At 47.8% G+C, this 23,010-nt stretch overlaps 9 protein-coding genes across 9 annotated transcripts; 5 read left to right on the forward strand and 4 right to left on the reverse strand.

Moving 5' to 3' along the window:
- Positions 1-73: 73 nt before the first annotated feature.
- Positions 74-1,162, reverse strand: BO83DRAFT_302453 (flavin adenine dinucleotide pyrophosphatase; the record flags this gene model as incomplete). Its single annotated transcript, XM_025527151.1, has 3 exons — positions 74-701; positions 803-969; positions 1,076-1,162. 3 exons carry the CDS (start codon positions 1,160-1,162, stop codon positions 74-76), a joined length of 882 nt encoding a protein of 293 aa, XP_025393359.1.
- A 350-nt stretch (positions 1,163-1,512) lies between these two features.
- Positions 1,513-2,484, forward strand: BO83DRAFT_8368 (GMF family protein). Its single transcript, XM_025537644.1, has 4 exons — positions 1,513-1,621; positions 1,695-1,794; positions 1,941-2,071; positions 2,136-2,484. Exons 1-4 carry the CDS (start codon positions 1,619-1,621, stop codon positions 2,325-2,327), a joined length of 426 nt encoding a protein of 141 aa, XP_025393360.1. The 5' UTR covers positions 1,513-1,618; the 3' UTR covers positions 2,328-2,484.
- Positions 2,485-2,938: 454 nt separating this feature from the next.
- On the reverse strand, positions 2,939-3,238 carry BO83DRAFT_8485 (uncharacterized protein). Its single transcript, XM_025537655.1, has one exon. The coding sequence runs from the start codon at positions 3,162-3,164 to the stop codon at positions 2,994-2,996; it is 171 nt and encodes a 56-aa protein (XP_025393361.1). The 5' UTR covers positions 3,165-3,238; the 3' UTR covers positions 2,939-2,993.
- Positions 3,239-4,242: 1,004 nt separating this feature from the next.
- BO83DRAFT_374201 (uncharacterized protein) lies at positions 4,243-4,532 on the forward strand. The gene has a single exon (XM_025530132.1). The coding sequence runs from the start codon at positions 4,300-4,302 to the stop codon at positions 4,489-4,491; it is 192 nt and encodes a 63-aa protein (XP_025393362.1). The 5' UTR covers positions 4,243-4,299; the 3' UTR covers positions 4,492-4,532.
- Positions 4,533-7,618: 3,086 nt separating this feature from the next.
- Positions 7,619-9,006, forward strand: BO83DRAFT_384177 (uncharacterized protein; the record flags this gene model as incomplete). The annotated part of the gene is made up of 4 exons (XM_025532577.1): positions 7,619-7,782; positions 7,838-8,653; positions 8,705-8,771; positions 8,833-9,006. The coding sequence occupies 4 exons, from the start codon at positions 7,619-7,621 to the stop codon at positions 9,004-9,006; spliced, it is 1,221 nt and encodes a 406-aa protein (XP_025393363.1).
- Positions 9,007-11,882: 2,876 nt separating this feature from the next.
- BO83DRAFT_374204 (ribonuclease H family protein) lies at positions 11,883-12,680 on the forward strand. Its single transcript, XM_025530133.1, has one exon. The coding sequence runs from the start codon at positions 12,097-12,099 to the stop codon at positions 12,424-12,426; it is 330 nt and encodes a 109-aa protein (XP_025393364.1). The 5' UTR covers positions 11,883-12,096; the 3' UTR covers positions 12,427-12,680.
- A 1,818-nt stretch (positions 12,681-14,498) lies between these two features.
- Positions 14,499-16,744, reverse strand: BO83DRAFT_404757 (uncharacterized protein; the record flags this gene model as incomplete). Its single annotated transcript, XM_025533743.1, has 6 exons — positions 14,499-15,500; positions 15,554-15,695; positions 15,720-15,886; positions 15,963-16,161; positions 16,207-16,522; positions 16,575-16,744. The coding sequence occupies 6 exons, from the start codon at positions 16,742-16,744 to the stop codon at positions 14,557-14,559; spliced, it is 1,938 nt and encodes a 645-aa protein (XP_025393365.1). The 3' UTR covers positions 14,499-14,556.
- Positions 16,745-17,755: 1,011 nt separating this feature from the next.
- Positions 17,756-20,880, forward strand: BO83DRAFT_413305 (AAA family ATPase; the record flags this gene model as incomplete). The annotated part of the gene is made up of 3 exons (XM_025534473.1): positions 17,756-18,355; positions 18,425-19,889; positions 19,965-20,880. The coding sequence occupies 3 exons, from the start codon at positions 17,756-17,758 to the stop codon at positions 20,774-20,776; spliced, it is 2,877 nt and encodes a 958-aa protein (XP_025393366.1). The 3' UTR covers positions 20,777-20,880.
- A 209-nt stretch (positions 20,881-21,089) lies between these two features.
- BO83DRAFT_351679 (putative oxidoreductase, 2OG-Fe(II) oxygenase family) lies at positions 21,090-22,249 on the reverse strand (the record flags this gene model as incomplete). Its single annotated transcript, XM_025528953.1, has 2 exons — positions 21,884-22,249; positions 21,090-21,794 (listed from the first exon to the last, which is right to left on the reverse strand). Exons 1-2 carry the CDS (start codon positions 22,235-22,237, stop codon positions 21,090-21,092), a joined length of 1,059 nt encoding a protein of 352 aa, XP_025393367.1. The 5' UTR covers positions 22,238-22,249.
- Positions 22,250-23,010: the final 761 nt, after the last annotated feature.

Genomic DNA, 23,010 nt, shown 5'->3' on the forward strand with positions numbered 1-23,010 from the left:
GATTAGCGTGTCATTGTCTACAAATCTAGCAACTATTGTTTGCAAAGGCATACTATGACCGCCAACGTTCCGCTTATTTGCCCTCCTCAGCGTCCGAGGGAGGGTCAAGCTCATCCTCTCGAGTTACCTTGGTTCCCTCGACATTCTGCTCCACCTCTGCGATAAGCGAGTCCATGAACTCCTTGTCAGTGCCGACCAGAGTCACAGTGTTGCGCTTATTACCCCACCGGGGGTAACTGCCAACTTTGATGTTCTTCGAAGCCACACGAGTAGCAAGTTCCGTCAGGTAAGGGGCGACCGTACTCTCCGGGAGTGGTGTGCTGAACAGGTAACGATAGATGCCCTTTCCCTCCGGGTTGACCAAGCGAGGCAACAAGTTCGGCTTCAGGTGCTCGAGTAGCCTTTCGAAGAGACGAGGAACACCAGGAAGTATATGGACGTTGCCGTTGACGATAGCAATGGGCACCCACATATCATCCGCAACGAAAACGGCCTGTTCCTCCAAAGGCACAGACTCGTTGTGAGGGATCTCAACCATGCGCAGCTTTGCCGTCAGACTAGGTGACGGGGTGTCCCAGTCGAAGTTTGGTTGCATGGGATGAGGCTTGGAGAGCTTCTTCATACGCTCGAAGGCAGCTTGGTGGAGCTTTAGGTTCAGACCAAAGGCCTTGGCTATCGATTCATAGGTGATGTCGTCGTGGCTTTTGCGATTCACATCATATATCAGTCAGCTTTTCAAGCCATATGCAGTATTCATATCGCGTGGGGGTTTTTATTTGTCGATGTTGGGGGGTGTACGGACGTTGGGCCAATGCCTCCACTGGTGACGACGAAGTCATAGCGGTCGCTCATACGTCGCACTGCCTCAATGATTTCGCTCTCATCGTCGGCAATCACTTCGATACGCTTCAGTTGGATGCCGAGGGAGAAGCAGAACTTGGCGAAGAAGGCGGAGTTCGTGTCGATGGTCTGGCAGTTCGGAAATCGTCAGTCCAAGCCAAGGGACGTGGGTATGCACGATGCGTAAGGGAAGATAGAAAAGAACTGAACAGCGGACAGCTCATTCGCTTCTTACCTTTCCACCAAGAACCTCGTCACCAATGATCAGGCATGCCGCCGTGTGAATGGTTCTTTTGTTCTTCGGGAGGACGGATGATGTCATTTTGGGGGATGGTGTACGAAGCAGGGGCGGGGTCAAAGAGGGCGAGGTGAAGGTAGGCGTGGAAGAGAGGTTGAGAGACGGTCGAGTGAGATGGCGGGCAACTTGACCGAGACGACTGAACATGAGGGAGAAGGGAGGAGGAGAGGAATGGCGGAGTAACAAACAAGCGCGGGCGGGGAGGAGAATTATTGAATGGAAAGACAAGGAGAGCGAGGAGGAGGTGGAGAAGTGCCGCGCCTTTCATCCCACCGGGCCGAAAACGCGGAGCAACCACCACTTGCTTGTTCCTCCTTTACGTCTCTTCGGTCAAACTCATCCCCAACCAGATAGCTCCCCCGTCCATCCCCGCTCACATCCCGTCTGGGGGTTTACCGATTTTTACTCCTCTTGCTTCTAGCGCACTTCCGAATATCCTGTTTCTGCTTCCGCCTTACTGTCGCATCACCCATTCACAACATGGTAAGTGGTTGGACTGCCCCGCATCGCGTGCCCGCTTCCTCCCCCCTGCTAACCTGAGCTACTCTCCATGCAGTCTGAATCACGACTATACTCCTTCTCTCCCGAGACCAAAGAAAAACTTCGCAAGTTCCGCTTGGGAACCTCCCGCGCCAAGGATCCGCAGGCCATTATTTGTAGGATCCCGTCTCCTGTCGTCCCTCCATAGCCCCGCTTTCTATCCTCTGCCTATCACGAGCACAACCGTTACAGCTGTCGCGCGAACTTGTTCGCCTCACGTCGGATATCATAGGACAATGCGTGGTTGACAACAGGTTGACAGATATCATCGACAACAAGACCCAGGAGATTCGACCTGAAGATGGCGAGGTTTACTCCAAGATGGAGGATGTAGCCGATGAGCTTCCGGAATCGTCTCCTCGGTTTATCCTCCTCAGCTATCCCTTGACCTTGGTGAGTATTCTACTTCTGTCACCTAGACATGTGAAACAGACCTAACGTATGATTCTGGCATCAGGCTTCCGGCCGTCCTACGGTTCCTTACGTCATGCTCTATTACCTCCCCGAGAACTGTAACCCGAATCAGCGCATGATGTATGCGGGCGCTGTCGAGTTGATGCGCAATACGGCGGAGGTTAACCGGGTGATTGAGGTATATGAAGAGGATGACATTATCTCGATCGAGTCGAAGCTGCAAAGCGCGGATTAGGCATATTTACTATTGTCTGGTAGGGTCTGAGGCCTTTATATTGGTCCTTCATGACGCCTATGCGTTTACATTATAATTATAGTGCTGGCATTGTATACATGATCAAGTTAGATTCGGATACCTCAATAAGAGCTGAGAAGTCTTCCCACGAACCACTAAACACTACACCACAGTACTTGTTACGAACCAAACCGAGGCATAAAGCATACCTACTTACCCAAAACAAACCCCAAAACGATTCATAAGCAATCACAAATTCCCCCGACAAGATTTGTCATTACCTACTCTTATAATCCCTTACATGACTATCGATGAAATCGCCTCACCATGATATACGCACACATGGTGTAAAAAACCACCTACTTAGATAAGAAGTAAATCACGGAATTCTTTTCCAGAGTTGACTGTTTTGACATGTTCTATCCTGGGAGTAAGTTAGTAGCTTAAATGTACCAACTGGTTGGGTTGGGTTGGATGAGGGATCCACTCGGGCAAATATGCGCCTTGAACCTTGTTTTTTGTTTTCTTTGTATTCTTGTTTTGTTTTGTTGGGGCTATCTATCTGCCTTTTTTTTTTTTTTTTTTTTTTATTGTTACTTAGGGAATGTCTGTGTTAGTACCTACTGTAGTGTATGGGGTTGTTTTGTGGTAGAGTAGATGTTGTTATTACTTGATCTTTATATCAGTTGATGATTGGCGATGATGGTGGTGATGTCGAGGGAAGGGTGTATATAGTGGTTGGGTATGTTGCCTACGAGTAGTAAGGATAGGGTGCTGTTTGAATCGAACGTGTGTCTTGGTTGGATGAAGGAAATATCTCATCCTATATTCACTCATAAGGTGAGGTGGAAGTGAGGTTCAACATATTATTGGGATATCTTTTCCGGTTTGAATGAGACCAAGGTAGCAAGCAGATACCACCAGTAGAAATGATAATTGCATGCACTGTAACATAGACATATGATCAAGGTGTACTTAACTAATACAATGTATCTCTACTTACCTAAGACTCAACGATCAATTAATCAATCGATCGAAGCCATAGAACCTTCCATACGTCTGCTAAATCCTCCAATGATCCCAATCAAGCCTCCTCCATACAAGCTAACTACTACTTAGTACATAAGTAGCTACGTACCTCGTAAAACGAAACCAACATACATACACAGATACATAAATAACACCATCAATACTAGCTCCATACCCGGACCCCACACACCCAGTGAATCTCCACTACACCAACATCTCACCATTCCACTAAAGGCAGGAGTTCTGACAGCCTGGCTGGCATCCACCCCCCTCGACGGGCATTCTTTTAGGTTGAAGGTTCAGTGTGTTCGGTGCTCTCCGCGGCACTGGGACTGGATATCCCGGCCATACATAGAAAAACTGAGATATGATTGGGCCCATGCTCTTCCCCTTTCCTACCCCCTTCAAGTCCCCTAGGTCCCCTTCAATCCCCTTCCCCCTCTCTTTTTCTGACCCAGACGGAGATCGGTGGTCGGTCAGCTGTGTTTGAAGCTTACTGATTGATTGATTGATTGATTGATTACTGAGGGGTTGTGGTGTGGTGTGGTGTGGTGTGGTGTGGTATTCAACATGATTACTTCTTTTTCTTTTTGTTGTAGTTATATTAATTAATTATTCAGCCCTGCAGATTACGGGTTACTAAGTAAGGTAGTTGGCTGGCTGGCTGTGAAGTGAAGTGCTGATTGATGTCTGATGGATCGAGTCCAGTGTACCCGGGTGTTTGGCACCCGGGGCCCATCTTTTATTTGTTTGATTTCCGGATATTCGGTACGATGCTGAATAGTCAATAGAGGAGTGAGTAGTATGTATATATCTACTTATGTACTTTGTAGTAAATAGTAATTTGACGGTTGGCTATCTTTCTAACCTATCTACTGTCTAAATACCTCCCCGGTCGGCTTTCCCGAATCTACAACAAAAGCTCCCTCAAAAGCAAGGAGCAATGAAAAAGCAGAACCACGGTTCCAACAATAAGCATAACAACACCACCACCACCACCACCACCATCATCATCATCATCATCATCATCATCATCATCATCATCATCAACTATCAAAACATGTGTCCACAACAACAAAGACAATCCTTATTCGTTTACCCATACAACACCAACCCTTCAACTCAAAGTATGTAACAAACCACTGGAGCAAAAATCCAACCTAACCCTCCAACGCAATCCGGTAGGTTCATATTTCTCCGATCTACTCCGTCAGGCGCTCACTGCAAGTTAAAGTTCTTCCGTTGCTTCATGTTTTTTTTTTTTTTCTCTCTTCACTACTGACAAATTCCTATACTTTCGCGCTACTACTTTTTCCGCTTAGATACGTACGTACATACATACACATTTCATACGTACATACATACTTGCTTACAGGGTCAGTAATGAATAGGCAGGTAAGTATTTATCTAGCGTGTTGAGTTGGCGCCTACACTGCAGCAGAACAAGACAGGCTGCATAAAGCCGTTGCCGTTTCTAATTAATTTTCTTTTTCTTTTTTTTTCCCTCTTTGGTAGGGTAGGAATCGTGGTGTGGTGTGGTGTGTGGTGTCATGCATTATGCAATGCATGGACTAGCTGTATAAATGGGATGCGATGGAATGTTGTATTTACACAGAGTAACTAGACCAATCTGTCGGGATACCTCGGTATGAAGATGTATGTATGTACTATGGTTTCAGCGTTGTGTGATGAGTTGTTGGTCAGGGAGTCTAGAATTTCCGGGCGGGTAGTACTTCAGTACTTAGCCTATAGTTACTTTGAGGGTTAGTTCGTTGTGATTGAGGTAAGTTAGATAGTTAGAGATGTCTACAATATTGAGTTTTATCTTGTAGTGAAAAAGTAACCAGAAAATAGGAAAATTGTAAGTTGGTCCCTTATTTTTTCCTTCCTAGGGGAATGTCCGCAGTCTTGTCACACCTGATTTATGCATGAATTGTTGGATAATCTGGGAAAGTCGGTTATGAAGAAAGAACACCCAGTCGAGATCAGACACTATGATGACACTGCAATTCCTTTGAGTTCTCACTAGGAATCGGTTCCCGGGTACAGTTAATATAATATAAATTGGTAGGTTTCGCTCTTTTAGTAGTCTTTTTCTATCCTTCGGCCGGATCTTCGGTCGAAGTGAGTTGAGTCTCAGCTCAGGAGGCAGTTCCATCCTCCATGGGGCTTCCTGATTGAACGGCGCATCGCTATCCTGGCGTGAATTTGAAGGGAAAGCATCCCCCAATGTTCCATTTCATCATGTTGTCTGCAGCAGCGGCACCGCCATCTACGTAAGGCTTCTTTCTCTATTTGCTCAAAGTCACTTGTCATCCTCTCGAGTCCATGCACAGAAACGTTTCTGGTAGCCTTGGGCCGTTGATAACTGACCCTCATGTACTCTGTACCTAGAGCGTTGCTATTATTCCCATCACTATCGTCTTCATGCAGCTTCGTGGCTGTTGGGGTGTGTGACGAACTGTAAAATACACGGGCTTTGGTTGTCTGAGGCATATCCCGGAAAATACGCGGTAGTTCTGTTTGGTAACCGCTCACTTTTTCCAGCTGACATCATCCTCAGCGGCAGCAGCAGCAACATCCGATTCCGACCACGCGGATATGAAAGGATGTCATGTTCATGTTCATTCCTGTCTGTTGTAAATTACTCACATTCTCAGTAGTAGTAAGAATCCGATAGTATTTCCGGATCAGCAAAATACAGAACAACAACACATCTTCCGGCGCGACCTTCTTCAGACCCGCGGGCGAGACGCGGTGGGTTCGGGCATTGTTCCAGAGTGGGTAGGGTGCCACGGCATTAGACTCCATCTTCCCTCCCCCCAAAGCGCCCCGTCGCATCGGTTCGCCCGCTAGTTGCTGGTCATCATGCTGCATGAGGATGTAGAGGCGTATATCAACCAACCAGCTCCTGACCAGATTGGCCTATCGGCAAAACAGAGACGCACGGCTTTGCCTAATCGGTCTTGATTCTTGATTCTAGCGTTTCTGCTACTTCTTTACTTTACTTCCTTTGTTTCCCGCTCGGATCGTGCTGCTTCCTGCCATGGTAATTGATCGTTGGTTTTCTTCACGGAGAAACAGGCAGTTGTTTCTCGATAGTAGCTGGGTATGGAGTCTTCCTAGTGAGAATAGACTGGTTGGCTATAAATGGGTAGGGGGAATTAAATCCACAGTTTTGACTTTGTTAGTAGAGGCTCCGGTTCATGTCAATGTTTGGTCCGTTGGTGTCCTTAATAAAGCAGAGGTGAATCTAGAAGGTACATCTCAATGCAGGTATGGGAGAAGAATGGAAAATCAATATAAAATAAGAGAATAAAAATTAAAGAGAGGATAGGAAAATTAAAAGGAACTGAAAATAACCACAACGGTATAGAAAAGAGGATCGGGTGAGAAGCCATGTGCCATACTTTGTTACTACTTTAGGCGCCTGCCACTCTTACTTTTACTTACTGACTGTTACTTTACATACAACTTCCTTACCCACCCCCCTCTCGCTCGTCCGGTTCCCCCAGAAAGTCTGTTCGGCTTCTATTTGACGTTCGGCTCGCGCTGGTCGTTGCCTTCTTTTTATCTTCCTCTCCTCCCCGTCAGTCAGTCAGTCGTGAATCTTCAGTTTTCCACCATCTTGGCCGGTGACTTTTGTTCCGCTCCCAGCGTGCAATTCACCACCACCACCACCACTGCAACCACTGCAACCTATCCTTTCACAACGTCACCTCCCTTTCCCCTACATACTTTACACACCTTATACTTTACATCGGACATCTCATCCACACCCGGTCCACAGGATCTGACCGCCCTTCAGCCAATCATTAGTTGGATTTGCCCCCAGGCTGTTCCAATTCCCTGCGACCCTTCCTGTTGGGTTTTCTCACCCATCTCACCGTCTTGTCGGGTTGTCCCAAGCCTACGGTTACGGTACACGCCCGTGCGACCTGCCATACTTAACCGGTGGCTCCCTCGTTTCCCACCTTATTCCACCCACTTTGTCGTTACCCCCCCAATCTGGGTAGTCGCTCTTCGGCGCTTTTGCTTCCCAGAATTCCACCATCACCGCCATAATTACTCAACATCATCCCTTCCGATTCCAGCTGGTATGAATTAATAGCGCCCACCCCAAAAGTGTCTTTACACTATTCGACCTTTTCCGACACCGCCAAAACAGTCACCCGCCTTGTCGATGTCGTGCGACGCTACACATGATTTGATTTAAATACGACCAGCAAGGAATGATAAAGCTCGACTATATTACCGGAGAAATGTCGACTCAACAGGATCCCACCCCTTCTAATGAAGGCAAGAATGATGGCTTGTCAAAATATGTTAAGCGCATGAAGATGGCTTTGAGGAGGAGCTCGACTGTCCGGACCACCTCCCCCGTCATGCAGAAATCAAGAGAGCCTGAGCCAAGCCAAGCTCCCGCGTATGTTCATCGCCGAGTAATTCTAGTTACTTTGTGGCACTGACTTGCGTTACAGCCCCCAACGTATCCCGCAGGCTCCTACCGTCAAAGCTACACCCGATGCGACCGTTTTCACCAACTGGGGCGCCATTCAAGAAGAGAAGGCGCGGGCTCTATTTGCGAAATACGGATTGACCCTGGAGCCTGGAGAATGGAGGTCCCCTAGCGATACGACCGTCCAGCGTGTTGTCAGACCTATCCGGATGCGAGTGCGCCGTACCTGCCATCGCTGCCAGACCACCTTTGGCCCGAACAAAGTTTGTGTCAACTGCCAGCACGTCCGCTGCAAGAGCTGCCCTCACCACCCCTCCACCAAGACCAACGACCACCGGGACGACACCCAAGCTGCACTCCAGGCCATTGTCGCGCAGAAACTGCACAAAACTGTCCCTGTGCAGCATAAACCCAAGCAACCTCCTCTTACGCTGCCTTCGCGCACCGGCGGCCAGGATGTCATCCACCACCCGACCCGACAACGAGTCCGCCGTACTTGTCATCAGTGTAGCACTGTGTTCGCTTCGGATGCTACGGAATGCAGTACTTGCCAGCATATTCGGTGCACAATGTGCCCTCGCGACCCGTGCGTCCACCCCAGATCAATTGCATTTGATGAAGGCGTCTGTGCTAATGAACTCAGACCTAAACTCGGCAAATACCCGCATGGCTATCCTGGAGATGTCGATGCTCCCGCAGAACCTCCTGCACGGACGTGGAAGAAGGCGCGGCAGCGCGTACGCTATACATGCCACAAGTGTTCGACATTGTACCGATCGGGAGAGAGAAATTGCTCCGGTTGCGGGCAAGAGAAGGGACCTGAAACAATACGAGATCCGTAAGTCATACATCTGCTAAGGTGGCCCACGCAGTTACTAATACATCACAGACCCCGCCGAGACAAACCGAAACCAGACCCCGAGATTGTTCGACGGGTTGAAGAGCGATTGGCAAAGGTCAGGATCAGTACTGGGTAGATAGTTGGCTGGTATACAATCAATCTACTTCGTTTTGCAGCGCAAATGGCAGGTCAGGACTTGCACCGGCTGCCAAGCTGCGTCTGTTCACTTACGTGCTCGCGCTCCCTACGACAAGAATAGCAGTCCAGCAAGCTTTACCTTTGCAGCTCGAGTGCCACAAGGCACTGAGATGCAACGATGGTTGGCGGACCTAGCATTGTTTGAATCCTGATGTTACTCTGTGGCACCTGATTCTTTCCTGGTTCCTCCCTGTTGTGTAACGATTTCTACGCTTAGTTTGGACGCCGTGGCGAACCAGCTGAACGGTGGCACAATGCCCTGCAAACTAAGCTGAGCAGGAGCCACTAGTCAGCCAGCTGGTCGGGAAAGGCCAAAGCCACGGGTCAACCGGAGCCACTTGTGGTCCCAACTTAAATGGCAGGGTGGGAATCGGTACGCCCCGCTGCGTATGTTAAATGGCCGTTATCAACCAATAACCAGCAGCAGTAACGGTATACTCCGTACCCTGGCCTTAGGCCGAGGGATCCAGACCCCCCGATGAGAATGATGGCTGGCGTGGGATCGAGCAAACATCAGCTTGGCCTCCTGAATCATTCCAGGGAGTACCCAGCTAGCTCCACTGCCCCGCAAGAATGATGTTGGCCGGGCCCGGTTCCCGGCGCTTTGGCTTTGTCTTTCTTCTTCTCATCCGGCAAGTTGACTGCACATCGCATGATGCACGGGGTAAATTCTCCTAAAGTAAGAAGAGAGGGAGTGTGTGTGTGTGACAGCAAAGCTCTCTTGGCTTGACATTAACTGTCCATTGGGCAGGAAGTACTTTTCCCTGTCCAACTCCCCGGTGACTTGGTTATCCTCTTCCGAGCACTGTGCATGAGGACTGATGGATGGATGCAGAGACTGCCCACATCACATCCTCACGCGGTGTGTCTAGTATCTACTATCTACTAACCTAATACTTCATCAAGTTGATCCAATTTCCCGGTCCCAGAAAACCGGAAACCCGATAAATTAAAAAATTTAAATAGCCCCTACGTACTAAAATAAATTATTCGATACGTACGTACTGCCAATGAGGTTGGCGATGTGTTACCCCTGACTCGCGCAGATACGGAGTAGATTTTTTTTGGGGTGTCGAATTGCAAACGCCGACCAAATCCCGTAAGAAGGGAGGATTCGGCCGGATGACGGATGTTCATGTTCATGTTCATGCACGGATCCTTCATAGACGTTTGGTGGGATGGTAGTAGTAGTGTGGTGCTAGTAGTACTTAGGTACTAGGTAGGTTGTTGGAGGGGAGGGGTTATAGTGCTTATATTATGAAGATTTATTCATTTTGTTAATTAATGTGAGGATGGAAATTTCAGCTATTCTACAGTTGTGTACAGTGTACAGTGTACATACATAGTAGGAAGGATGGAAGGAAGTGGGTCTTGACACTCACTCACTCACTCACTCACTCACTTACTCCTCACCTCTGTAGATGGGTAGATAGATAAATACTGTGTAACTTCCTTATCTTACCACAAGACAAAAGAAATATATGTGTATAGGTACTTCTTCTCTTTAGGTAGGATACTATTCATCATATTGAACCAGGAATAGGGTCTACTTTAATTCCCCACATAAATACGCAGGTAGACGGTAGTCTCGCTGTGCCAAGGACCCAATGCGGAATGCCGATGCATAAGACGGTATGTTAAGTTACCGGGGGTGGATTGAGTCCAAAGTTGATGGAATTGAGGGACCCGTTGGGTTGGGTTAGGTTGTTGGCGTGGCCTGGTGTGGTGTGAGTGAGGGAGGGGGTGTTGTGCCACCAGCAGCATCAAGCAGCAGAGTATTTACTCTTTCGGCCATTGTGCTGGTCTGGTCTGTAGGTTATATTCCGGGTTTTATTATTATACTTAGCAGTGGGCATACGTGCAAAGTACCAAACTAGTTTGAGGAAAGAGCGGTTGTATGGAAATGTGTATACCCAAATTAAGTAGGGATTGATTTTTTTTTTTTTTTTTTGTTACATTATTTGAATAAATGTATGGTGTAGAGCATAATTCATAGATTATACTAGTTAGTACTCAATTCTTTTACAAAATGGTATTGCTATGCACTCTTTCATTCCCCCTAAGTACTACTTAGGTAGTAGATAAGTACCAGGTAACCCCAAAACTCCAAATCAATCACGATCCAGCTGTCATATCCTTCCCCTTCCCCCCCACCCACCCTTGGACTGTACATCCTATTTCCTCACAAAGTTAACAGACTACCAGCCGTTACGCTTACCCCGAACAGGATAAATCCCCAATGCTGATCTTCCCTCCACTCCCACTCCCCATTCTCTTTCCCTATTCTCCCTTTCTTCCCCGATATTAACATGTCATCTCATGACTCGTTTGAGGCTTTGAAGAGGAGACAGAATGTTCCTCTAGCGTTATTATTATTTGGCGATCTACGCTATGGCTGATACCCTAAAGTACTTAGTACTCAGAGGTAGTTAGAGGTAGAGTAGCACGGACTCCCGCCTAAGTCCTAAGTACAAAGGTACGTACGTACCCATTAACTGCTCTACCCCGACCCGTATCTACCTACTAGTAGGTAATGTGCCTATCCTTATCTGGTAATACCTTGACTACCGGGCCCGGGGATCCACTTCATCCACGTAACCGAAGTGTTAGTCTACTACGAATGGTACTCGGGATCGGATGTAATGGAATGGAATGCTCTGGCTCAGTCCACGGAGGGGGTGTTTCCTGTTCTGGGGTGGTGGGTTATCGGATGATCATTTGTGGGGTTGAGGAGGGTAATTGTAGATGTGGGTAATAGGTGGATGTAGAGACTGGGATGGGGTAATTACAGTGTTTATGAGGGGGGAATGTGCATGTCTCGAGTCGAGATGGCTATGATAGTTTTTGTTAGGTCTGACTACTTAGTACTAGAGTCATTCCCGCTAAGGAGAATTAATATGGTAGGAAAGTAATGAGAGTGTGATAGCTGGAAATGGTATTGTATATTATCATACTACTGGTTACTCACTGAGGTATTTGTTTCTTACTTCTTATCTAGTTAATATGTAGCTCGACAGCATGAAACTGTCTCAATCACAGTATAGTTTGGTTTGACAACTATATAATTTTCTCAGATGCATCAAAACTATCTACCAGCATGCCTTTCCTGGGACTTGCCAATAGCGTTGATCAGAAACAACAGAGAAATGATAGAGGTAATAGTTAAACACGCATCGCGGGCACAGGGAAACTGCCGGGAACGGCCAATCCAAACACGTGAAGCACCAACTTGCTAAGGTCTCATGGAATATCTAGGCAAGACTCTGAAAATTGTAACTATACCATCCATTATCCTCGGTCTAGGGATGGCCTTGAAGAGGTCTCAGCAACTGATTTCGGATCCTCGGCTGGATGTCACGATATACTCCGACTCGACGTATGTAGTGGTTCTCGATAGCCGGCTCAAGGAGAAGGGAGATGTGCAATATGTATGGTTTCAAAGAGAGGAGAATCAGTATGCTGACAAGCTGTGCAATGACTTGATGAACACTATATATTTTGTTGAAAGGCTGTGCAATAGCCTGAAGAACGCGAGGTGTGATGTGCAAAGCTCCTCTTTCGATGACAGCTAGCAGACAGCCTGGAAGTCTGTGTCTAGGAATAAACTTCAAAAAGTGTTTCATTTATGTTCCGAGCAAATTGAATCTATGTGATTGGTAGTAGACTGAATCACTTCAAGGCTTCATGACCTTACCTCTTAACGAAACATGTCGCATCTTTTGGTAAAGCAACCAAAAAAAGATATTGTCGACACGAAGAGGGGACGGAGTGAGTGTCAGGTGTATATTTCCCTGACAAAATCCGGTGTATACTTACGGAAGGATTTCTGATAATCTTGTGTAACATTACTTTATCATCATGATGATGACAATTTTGTAACCAGGAAGGTGGTGAGAAACTAGCCCTTTACGTCGATCAAGGGGGCTAAATAATTCTTGCTTCTTTCAAATTGGCCGATCTTCCGAGTCGAGAAGCGTCATCCTGGTGATGATCATGGCATGCCTTATCTGTATACGTACTTTTATGAAACTGCCACTGTATCATACCTTGAGGGATACATGGAAATACGGTGCAGTTACCATGGGCCACCCAAACGGTCCGGTCCGTCGACGACCCGCCGGAGAATTGCGGATTATCTACTGAGTATCTTGGACGATATCCTTATTCCTTTGACCCTTTCCTTTCATCATATGCTACTTGCTGTAATGTAGTTTAGTACATATTTACAGTGCTCAAGAATATTTTAATTTGAATAAATTTGACGAGAAATCCGAAGAGAGCCACTTCCTAACATGAAGATTGTATACAGCACAATGAAGTAGGAAGTAGAAAAGGAACACATTAAAGACATACAAAACAATGACAGATTCCCGATCTTTCAATAATTTACACTCATCCCAAATAAAGCCTTGCCATGTATATAACCGCGTTCGTCCGCCCACTTGCGTCATCCTCAGCCATCATGTTTACTTTTTCTCCGCTTACCCTCGCATAACCACCAGTTGCTTGCTTGAGAGAATCGTCACCGCTCCGATGGAAGGGTTCTCTTGCAGCCACTCTGCCTACCGGAAGTATCTGGCGATTTGCCAACTGACTGATTGCCATCCACCAGAAACAGGGTAATCCATGCATTGCATGATTGATCATTTTCTTGGCATGTCGGGTCAGGGTTACTTGGGATGAGGGATCCTGGTAAACTCTGTTGATACGGAGTACACGGGATTCGAATTTGTTGGATTGATTTTTTTTTATTTTCTCATGGTTAGCTAATACATACAGCGGAGAGTACTTCATTCTTAGCTCTTATCATGCCATTTATACAGAGTAGTATGACCACATAACCCGCCACAGAAACATATAATAAACATAATATAAGACTGACGACAAAACAAAAGAAAAAGCCACTCAACGCACTCCTCCCATGAAAGTAACCAAGACCGAACCCACAGATACTCCCAACCATCAAAGTTACTTGTTAAGTACTCCTATGTATTCACCGACCCGAGCCACCAAACTTTGAACAAAAGCAAAAACAAAAACAAAACAAAGAAAGCAAAAACTCAGATGATCAATGTGGACATTTCTTTTTCATGTATGGCGACCCAACAGGCCGGAACCGAATAGGAGTTCATCCTTGTAAGAAAAAGAAATAAAAAAAAAAAAAAAAGATGTGCCAGTGGGCTGGGTTTGATTTTGCTTCTTTCTGACTCATTCCTTTTGTGCATGCATGTATGTGTAGTTGCCTTCTTGGCGGGTTATTAGGCAGCCTACGTTTGTTATTTACGTAGGGTTGTACGGAGTATTTGCTGGTATGTTGGGTCGGTGTGTTGTGTTTTTTACTGGGTTGGTTTTGTTATGTTTGTTGTCTTTTTGGTTTAGGATGTAAGTAGCTATATTGAGGGTAAATATAGCCAGGTAGATGAGGTGAGCGAGTGGTATATTTGCTTATGTGCTAGTAAGGATTCAGTGGTGGCAAGAGATGATGAAAATGGGCTCGAAGGCACTTTACATTACGTATTCATCAATATTGTGTGGACATAGAATATCAAAGAGCAACATGATAGGATGGAGAACTGCGTTAGTACTATTATTGCAACTGTAATAAATCTTTCAACTCTACAACTTAGATTCGTCGAAAGAATTGTCGCTATCTTAATTCATCACCATGATCGATCATACTTCTTAATAGTGCTGCTCACTCTCTACTCATATTCCTCACTGTACATGTCCACCTTGTACATTGCCTCATATGGGTTGACCTCATATTTCCCTGCAGTATCTGCCAAGTCTTCTCGACGGCGATAAACTTCGTCTTGAAATGCCTCTAGGCTCCGGAAGCCTGCATCCGAGATTCTCTCGTTGGTTTCTGGCACATACAAGCGACATTCTTGGGGAACACCACTTGCGAGTCGGCTAATACCCGGGCTCGTAATAAGTACCTTGAACACCGTTGCAATGTCCGGATCAGTCGTTAGGTTGAACAACTGCTGAACAACATACTCCATCTCTTCATGCCATTCTCGCACCTCGAAGAGCGATGCACCGTCGATGATGCAGAATAGAGCGGCGGAGGGTTTTTGGACCAGCATTTCCCTAAATGTCTCACACAGAGAGGGAAGATCATTTTGATACAACGCTTCTTCTCTCCGCCCAATGGTCAGGAAAAGGAGATCATATTTGTCGTCCCTATCCAGGAGCATTTGTATGATGAGCGATTTGACAAGACCTACCGGCCCTGCCATGGGCTCCCCAGCCAGGTTGTGCAGTCCACAGAAGAAGAATAGAACCTGGGCTTGCGGTTGCTGTAGTAGCTCATTGGCAAGCACGCAACAAAGGAGACTGAATGGAGAACATCTCGCCATAGCATAGTTGTCACAGTTTCCGTCGACGTGGAGCATGTCTGGCTGGTCAGACCGGATCCAACTTTGAAATTGTGGCATACGGAGAAGTTGTTGAGCGTGGGTTTGAGCAGCCATATCAATATCTTGCCCATCACGACCTGTATCATCGAGGTCTTGGATAAGCTGCTGCCGCACGTCCTGCTCATCCAAGCGAAGGAAGAAGTAGAGGTCGCTTCTGGGATACCCTTGGCGCATAATCTGCCACTGCCGATTCTCTCGTTGTATGTTCTCCCGGTTAATTCGCCCTGAAGTGCAAGGTCATTGTCTGAGTTAAATAGAAACAGCAGTAAGGACCTACACTGCGCTTTCTGCAACTCATTTTGAAGGACCTGCTCCATCTGCTCCGCGACAATGCCCCATGGTTTCAACCGCTTTTCCAGTCGACTTATGCTCTCGCGCATGTCATTTCGCAGATCTGAATTTTGCTGAATCACTTTTTTCTACCCTGTTGCCAGATCGTCCACGATCGGCTTTATATAAACGACTCGTTGGTTTGTATCCACTTGCAGCCGATCGCGCACGAATTGGAGATGTCTGTCGAGCTGGGTTCTGGCCCGCGAGAAGCGTTGGTTGACATATCCAAGCGATTTGTCTGCATTCTTCACACTCAGACCTGAAATAATCTTTCTCCCTGAGACAAAGATGCATGTTAGTACAGGACTGGATGTGTGTCATCTCTGCTGCAGCTAAAAGCCGACGACACCTACACAGTGATACACCCACCAATGCTGCAATCATTCCCTGGATTCTGGCCAGGAGAGCGAGATAGAACTCGTACAGGTAGGACTTCAATCCCTCCTCGTCCTGGAAAAGAGAATGGTAGCGATCGGTCCAGAAGATAATTTCTGGAATTTCAGCAAAGAATGCAAGAATAACCTCCCGCTGTTCGCTTCTTCGCGCTGCCATCTACATCGATCAGTATGCATGAAGCCAGGGACAGAGCGTACTAACACCAAGTATTATCTTGAGCCCACCACAAGCAATGCTAAAATACTTGTCATCCGGCAAAAGGTCCAACCAAGGGTTGAAGTCCTCTGCATGCTCACCGAGTTTGCGAAAGGCCCATCTCGCAGCCCCCTTCCAGCCAGTGGCGCTGTGATTGTAGTCTTTCTCGACCGCTTGGACGATACTAACCACCTCTTTCCAGCTGTGCGCGCCGTATATATCGAACCTTGCGCTTCCATGGCCACCGTTGGGCTCGCTACTACTCTTTGTCTCGTTTGAATAGCATTGGATGACTTGGCAAAACTCATCTACCTCGTCGACACTAAAATAAAAGGGTCAGAACATAGTGAGACAGGAGCATCACATCGCCTCACTCTTCCTTAAGATCTTGCTGGGTGTCTGCGGGTTCGATCGGGGCTGATGGTTGTGGCTGGGTCTTGTGGGAAAGCGGCAACCGGAGTCGATGGCCATGTCCTCTAAGCCAGCTTTTTGTCATGTGGGTTTCTTGCTCCGGACTCATTCTAGGCATCAAAGATGACTCCATTTCTGCTTGCGATTATGATCGTTCTTACTGCCATCCTCAGAGCTACTATTGCCTTCGTTATCTGGCTCACCATGATAGATATGTGGGCCTCATTCGTCTTACGTCTATAGGACCTCCGCGTGATCGGGCCAGCTTGGCTAGCACGCATAGTTCAGCCACAAAGACAGTTGCCGTCGAATCACTACCCTGCTGGCCTATAGGTGGGTGAATTCCGCGCTCGTGGTTCTCGCGCCGACAACCACGTAGAAGGGATGCCATAAATGTAGAAGGGATGCCATAAATGAGGCTTTTGGCCTGACAATTTCAGCCTTTACCACCATTTGAGGGGATAGGTCTTTACGTATCCACGGACTTCCTGGTACGAGAAAGTCAAACTGACTAGCAAGCATAGTCCAGCCCGCGGAGAAGTATGACAGCATTCCCTACTGCTATAGATACGCTGACGTGCAGATGGCTCCTTCCATGCGGGTTTACAGGCGGGGAACCCGTGCACTTGCAGGATTTCTCACGTTGTTACTCGTGCCAGATGCTATTCTCCAGGCTGTTCAGCCAGCCACTTTCAGCTCCTCTGAATTAGGAGTGGTTGGATACTGTTTGTCTCATGCAATGATGGCACATAAAGAACGCCATCCCACGAAGCTGAACGAGTGTTGCATATTGGACACGGTCTCGCCATGTAGTTCATGCACGGTAGCCCGAGACTCCGACTCTAGACAGGGATAGTTCGTATTGACCACAATCCTCAGCTTCTCATTTGCCAGATTACATTTCCGGGGGTCCGAACCACAATCAGCTTCGTCGTGGGTTACATGTGCAGTTCTATGTCTTTCCTAGCTAGAGCGCACGTCTCTCAAATGCCTCAATGGAGATGTGCTGAGCCTACAAGCATATAAAGCCACACCCAGAAAACCGGTACACGAATCATGGTCTTTGGCCCTTCAATGTGGTGTCTTTGCCTCTCGTAAACGTTCGCCAGTCGATCTGATTTACACTTGAAGATATCATCCCAGCATGGCGACCATCACTGAAGAGCCGGTAGTGGAGATCCCGGTCGATACTCCTACGAAGCTATTGAACCAGGACGCCTCTCTGGAGTTGTTGAAAGAGTTGCAGGATCTTCGCGCTAGAATACAAAGTCTCGAAGAAAACCATGCTAAGATTCCCGAGCAAGCTGCAAAAGATAAAGATGACAATCACAGCCGTGATGGCTCTGCCTCCATCGATACGGAAGACGAAGAGTCCAGGCATTACCCATGTGAGGATTCTGATGATGTTATAATGGATCTCCGTTACGTGAAATGGAACGAATTCAAGACGATGTATGCCGAGGAAAAACGTCATGTCATCGATGTCTTGGAAGGCCCTGCGCAATACTGCTGGCAGCAAACCGAGAGAAGCATCCGCCGCTTTGGAATCCTTGCTCTGATAAGGGCTGAGGAGAACGAAATGAAACCAGAAGGAGATCCAAAGCCCAAAACAGATACTGGCGGCGCCGAAGATGATCTCCCCGAGCGTATTCGAATCAACTCCAGTCTTTTGGCATCCATTTTGAAGGATATTGTTTCCAAGATTGACCAGTCTGCCCCATTTGTCATCTTACGCCCATACAAAGTACTCGTCGGATACGACGAGGAGATCCGCGAGCGGCATCGACAGCTCGCTGCTTAATGGAAAATAGAGAGTGGCCATGAGGAGCTCGATGATCCTACACCTCTAGAACCAGGCAAAGAGCCAATTGATTCTCGTCAGGCCTTTCGTGCGCTCGACTGCCTTGTCAGTTTCATGGATCGTCATCTCAGTCCGGTAATAAGCCGCCATCGTGCTCTACTGAAAAACTTCACTCCAAGCCCATCGACTATTGACCCAACAATCTCTTTTAGCAATCTATGGTATCTATTTCACCCAGGTATGCAGGTGGTTTGTTGGTTCACTCCGGAGCAAAGTGCACCACATGTCCAGCCAACCAATCGTCCAAGTATATGGAAAGTGTTGCAGGTTTCTGAGGGACGACCAGTCCTGGACTCAAGCTACCCCGGGCGGGTTAACCCTTTCATCATCCGACTTTATAAAATTGGATACGATGGAGAGCAATTCGGCGTGCTTTCACGAGACTTTCATCTTCCTCATTTCAGTGGAGAGCGCCCAATTCGGTCTTTGGGCATAGTCCCGACTCAGTTTGTGGGCGGCTACCCAGCGCTGCGCGATAAGTTATTGAAGCAAGGCGAGCTCTTTGCTACCTTCGCTACCCCACAACATCGTTTCTATTCGGGGTCCACCCTAACATGCCACATGGATGGCGCATCCTGCCCGGGAAGCTTTAACAGACGGACCGACTATATAAAGGGTAATATCATTGTTGATTTCAAAACAGCCCGCAACGAAGACCAGGAGTGGGTGCCCAGCTTGTCGATTCCCAGTACCATGGGAGGAACAGGAAGCGAAGTATCCGAATCTTTGTATATCCAAGTACTAGCAAACCGCGAGTCTAAGGAATATATTCGATCGTCTTCCGAAACCATTTACGACGATGACTGGGTGGACGCAGAGTTAACCAAGGACTTCATCCGCGACGATGCCTTCCTGGCTCGGCAAGAGTCTGCCCCGGAACAGCAAGTAACTAGGAAGGAATTCTGGAGCAAAGATGAGCTTGTTATGATGCCCGACCGTGCTTGCGCATGGGATCTCCATCGCCGTCGCTGGGCACTTTGCGACCTCGAATGCATGCGTCCGGTTCCTACCGACGATGGCTGGAAAAATCTCAAATTGCGGCCGGGTCACAAGAGAATGCTCTACGCGCAGGTGAAGCGCCATTTTGCAGATAGAAAGTCGAAAGAGGACGGAGAAAGCCAAAAAATTGATCCGGATGTGGTCAGAGGAAAAGGAGAAGGCCTTATTATCTTGCTCCACGGCGAGCCGGGTGTAGGCAAGACCTCGACTGCTGAATGTATGGCGGCTTGGCTTGAAAGGCCACTGTATCCGATCACCTGCGGTGACTTGGGAACAAGCGCGGAAGTAGTGGAAGACAAGCTGAATCGTATATCCGCCCAGGCTGAGGCGTGGAATTGCGTCCTACTACTAGACGAAGCCGACGTCTTCCTTGCGGCGCGCAGCAAAACGGAGTTGGAAAGGAACGCAATTGTATCAGGTGAGCATATTTCCCCTTCTACTCTATTTGACAAGGTCCTCCATCCTTACTGACATTGACATTCCACACAAAAAGTCTTCCTAAGAGTACTAGAATACTACAAAGGCCTACTATTCCTGACCACCAACCGAGTAGGATCCTTCGACGAAGCCTTCGTCTCTCGCATCCACCTAGCTCTCTACTACCCAGGGCTCAACAAAGGCCAGAACCACGCCATCTGGGAGATGAATTTAGAAAAAGCCAAGTCGCGAAAGACATCATTAACCATCGACACCGGCCCCATCCTGGAGTGGGCTGACGCAAACTGGGAGCAGAACAGTAAATCCGGAACCCGTTGGAACGGGAGACAGATTCGCAACGGATGTCAAACGGCCATCGCGCTGGCGGAATTCGAGGCCGAGGAAACGTCCAAGCCGGTTTTCTTGCAGGTTAAGCACGTTCAGCAAGTTGCAGCTGCGTCCAAGGAATTCTATGACTATGTCTCGCGCGTCCTCGGAGCTGATATGGCGCATCGCGCTTTTGTTGAACGGTTACGGTCTGATGACTGGTTGCCTAATATGTCTGGTGATCGGGCTCTGCATAGATTCTCTTCTGGCTATAACCAGCAGTCTATGAGAGCTTCTGAGGAGGTTATGTCGCCTCCGAGGAATCGGCGTCGTGGTGGTGGTGGTCGTGCGAATGATCTTGTAGGTGGAGGATCTCCTCGAACTATCGGTTCTCAGCATTGGCAAGTTGATAGACGTGAAGACTTTGATGAGATGGCTCTGTATCAGTCTCAGTCGAGGCATCAGATGCAGAAGATTCAGGAGTCTACTGGACGCGGTGTGTCGGATATGCACGGCCTGCCGTTCGATGATGAGGATGATTATCCTGATGATTTTGAGTGAAGTAGTAGTCCGCTGACTATGTTGTGAGTTTATTGTCTAACTAATTGTACGAGGAAAGTCTATAGCAACTGAAGAAAACCAATAGCAATGCTCCCAAGGCTCTGATTATCGTTCACAAGATTCTCATCATATAAACTACAGACACTAGATACTGGCTACTTCTTATGATCGACATAAACCTCTAGTATTACCCTCCACGCATCAACCAGGCCCAACAAAAATCATCTAAAAACCCTCTCGGTGCACACCAAAGCTCCTGTAACCACCACTCCCACGGACAAAATCATTGTAAATATACTGCAAACTCCCAACTCTACACCCCCAACCTCCTACTCACCCCCTCCGTCCCAGCCGCCTTCTCATAATCCACCGGCCTTCCTAAATCAACCCTCCTCCCCAACGCCCTCCTAATCACCCAATCCTTACTACTAATCTCCTCCTCAACCACGCCCTCCCCCAACGCCGGAATCCTATCCGACTCCAACCGCCGCAAAGGAACCTCATCCTCGGGCCTCGCAAAATACACCAGACTATACCGCGTGCACCCCGCCTGCTGTCCCGGCGGCGCAACCACGCGATGGATATTCGATCGAAACAGCCCGTTCGTGAACTTCACCATCGCATCACCCAGATTGATAATAGCATGGCCGGGTAGGGGACGCACGTACGTCCATTCTGCGTCCGCCCCGGGAGGGAGGACCTGGAGGCCTCCGAGACGGTTGAAGAGGATGGTGACGCTGCCGAAGTCGGTATGTTCGCCTAGTGTGGGGTTCTGGGTGGTGGTGGTAGGAGGGGCTTTGATGAAGCGGATTTGGTCACCGCTTGGGGAGGTTAGGCGGTGGAGATTGGGGAGTGTGGAAGAGGAGGGGAGGGAGAGGCTGGTGCTTAGGATTGAGAGGAGGAGGGTTACGATGTTGTGGGAGGTTTGGATGAATGATGAGAGGAGAGGGCGGGATACTTGGAGGATTTGGGGGGATGGGAGGGGGGGTGTGAGGTTTAAGATGTCGTCTTTGGAGACCTATGTAGGTGAGTGTTAGTGTGTGTGTGTGTGTGTGTGTGTGTGTGTGATTCAAGTGTATGTAGGAAGGGTGTAGTGGGTATAAGAACATTGTAGAATTCATTCCCATCTAGGTTGCCCTGTCTGTCTGCTATCATGGCGCCTTGCGCTTTGTATCCGTAGTAGGAGTTCTGGCTGGCGAGGTCGTATTTCTTTTTCTCATCCAAGGGAAGGTCGAATAGGGTTTCGCTTATTGGGAAGAGCTTGTTTGCGTTGTTTAAGAGGTTGGTGCCCTCGTCGGCGTCGCGGAGATCGAGGTAGAAGAACCCGATGTCTTTGCAGGCTTGTAGGAGGTTGTGGGTTTCTGTGACATCGTGGGCTTGTAATTTGGAAAGTGAGAGACGGAGGAGGGGGGCTGTAGGGACTGAGGAGGGGAATGGAGGTAGGCTGCTTGGATTGGACATTTTGGTAAGTTGTTGGCTGCACATTCGTTCTGGTGGAAATGTCCCACTGTTGATCAGGTTGGTAGTATATATAGTTTGTGATATGCGGGGAAGACGTTTATGCCGAGGGATGATCGGCAACCATAATGTGATTTGGAAAAAAAAGAGGCGGACATTCAGACATACAGCATATTATGTATGATAATTATGCTCTCAATTTATCTGAGCGATACATCGTGCTCTATATTCTGATGCGAGGGCTTCATTGCCGCATAGGTTGATGTTGTGGAGGCGTAGGTTAACAAACAAGACCAGATGCGGTAATTTTGTATGTAATCCTAATTCATGAGCCATATAGAGGACACTTGTAGGATCTCCGATGCAGAAAATTTGTTTCCAGATTGGCAATCACTATAGTATCGTCAGAATTGAGCTATTTGCTATGGCAATCAATTCGTAGGCGAGGCCTTGATATAGCTCCAGCATGTCACAGTTGGCGTCGAAGTTGCTTCAAACTAATCAATCTCCTCTCATTGACGATCCTGTAACTTCATCATGTCATATAAATGGAAGAATTCACATGCGAATCTATTCCCGATGAATTGATGCTGAATGCAAGAGTCTAAGTAGCATACATCTCCAACCAGTGGACCCAACCCAATCAGCATGTGATCTTATCAGCAACTTCCGATAACCACCAATTTTCCAACACCAACACCATCAACTCCGTCACCATCACCACCACCACTAAACCACCACTCCAATTCCCAACAAACACCCACCCCCGATCACAG

The sequence above is a fragment of the Aspergillus eucalypticola genome (genome assembly GCF_003184535.1).
Source record: "Aspergillus eucalypticola CBS 122712 chromosome Unknown BO83scaffold_1, whole genome shotgun sequence".
Classification (NCBI taxonomy): Eukaryota; Fungi; Ascomycota; class Eurotiomycetes; order Eurotiales; family Aspergillaceae; genus Aspergillus; species Aspergillus eucalypticola.

Coding starts and splice junctions, on each gene's coding strand:
- BO83DRAFT_8368 (XM_025537644.1), top strand. Junction 1,795..1,940: donor GGATCCGCAGGCCATTATTT/GTAGGATCCCGT, acceptor ACAGGTTGACAG/ATATCATCGACAACAAGACC. Junction 2,072..2,135: donor TCAGCTATCCCTTGACCTTG/GTGAGTATTCTA, acceptor TTCTGGCATCAG/GCTTCCGGCCGTCCTACGGT.
- BO83DRAFT_8485 (XM_025537655.1), bottom strand. CDS start 3,164: ATGAGTGAATATAGGATGAGATATTTCCTTCATCCAACCAAGACACAC.
- BO83DRAFT_374201 (XM_025530132.1), top strand. CDS start 4,300: ATGAAAAAGCAGAACCACGGTTCCAACAATAAGCATAACAACACCACC.
- BO83DRAFT_374204 (XM_025530133.1), top strand. CDS start 12,097: ATGGAATATCTAGGCAAGACTCTGAAAATTGTAACTATACCATCCATT.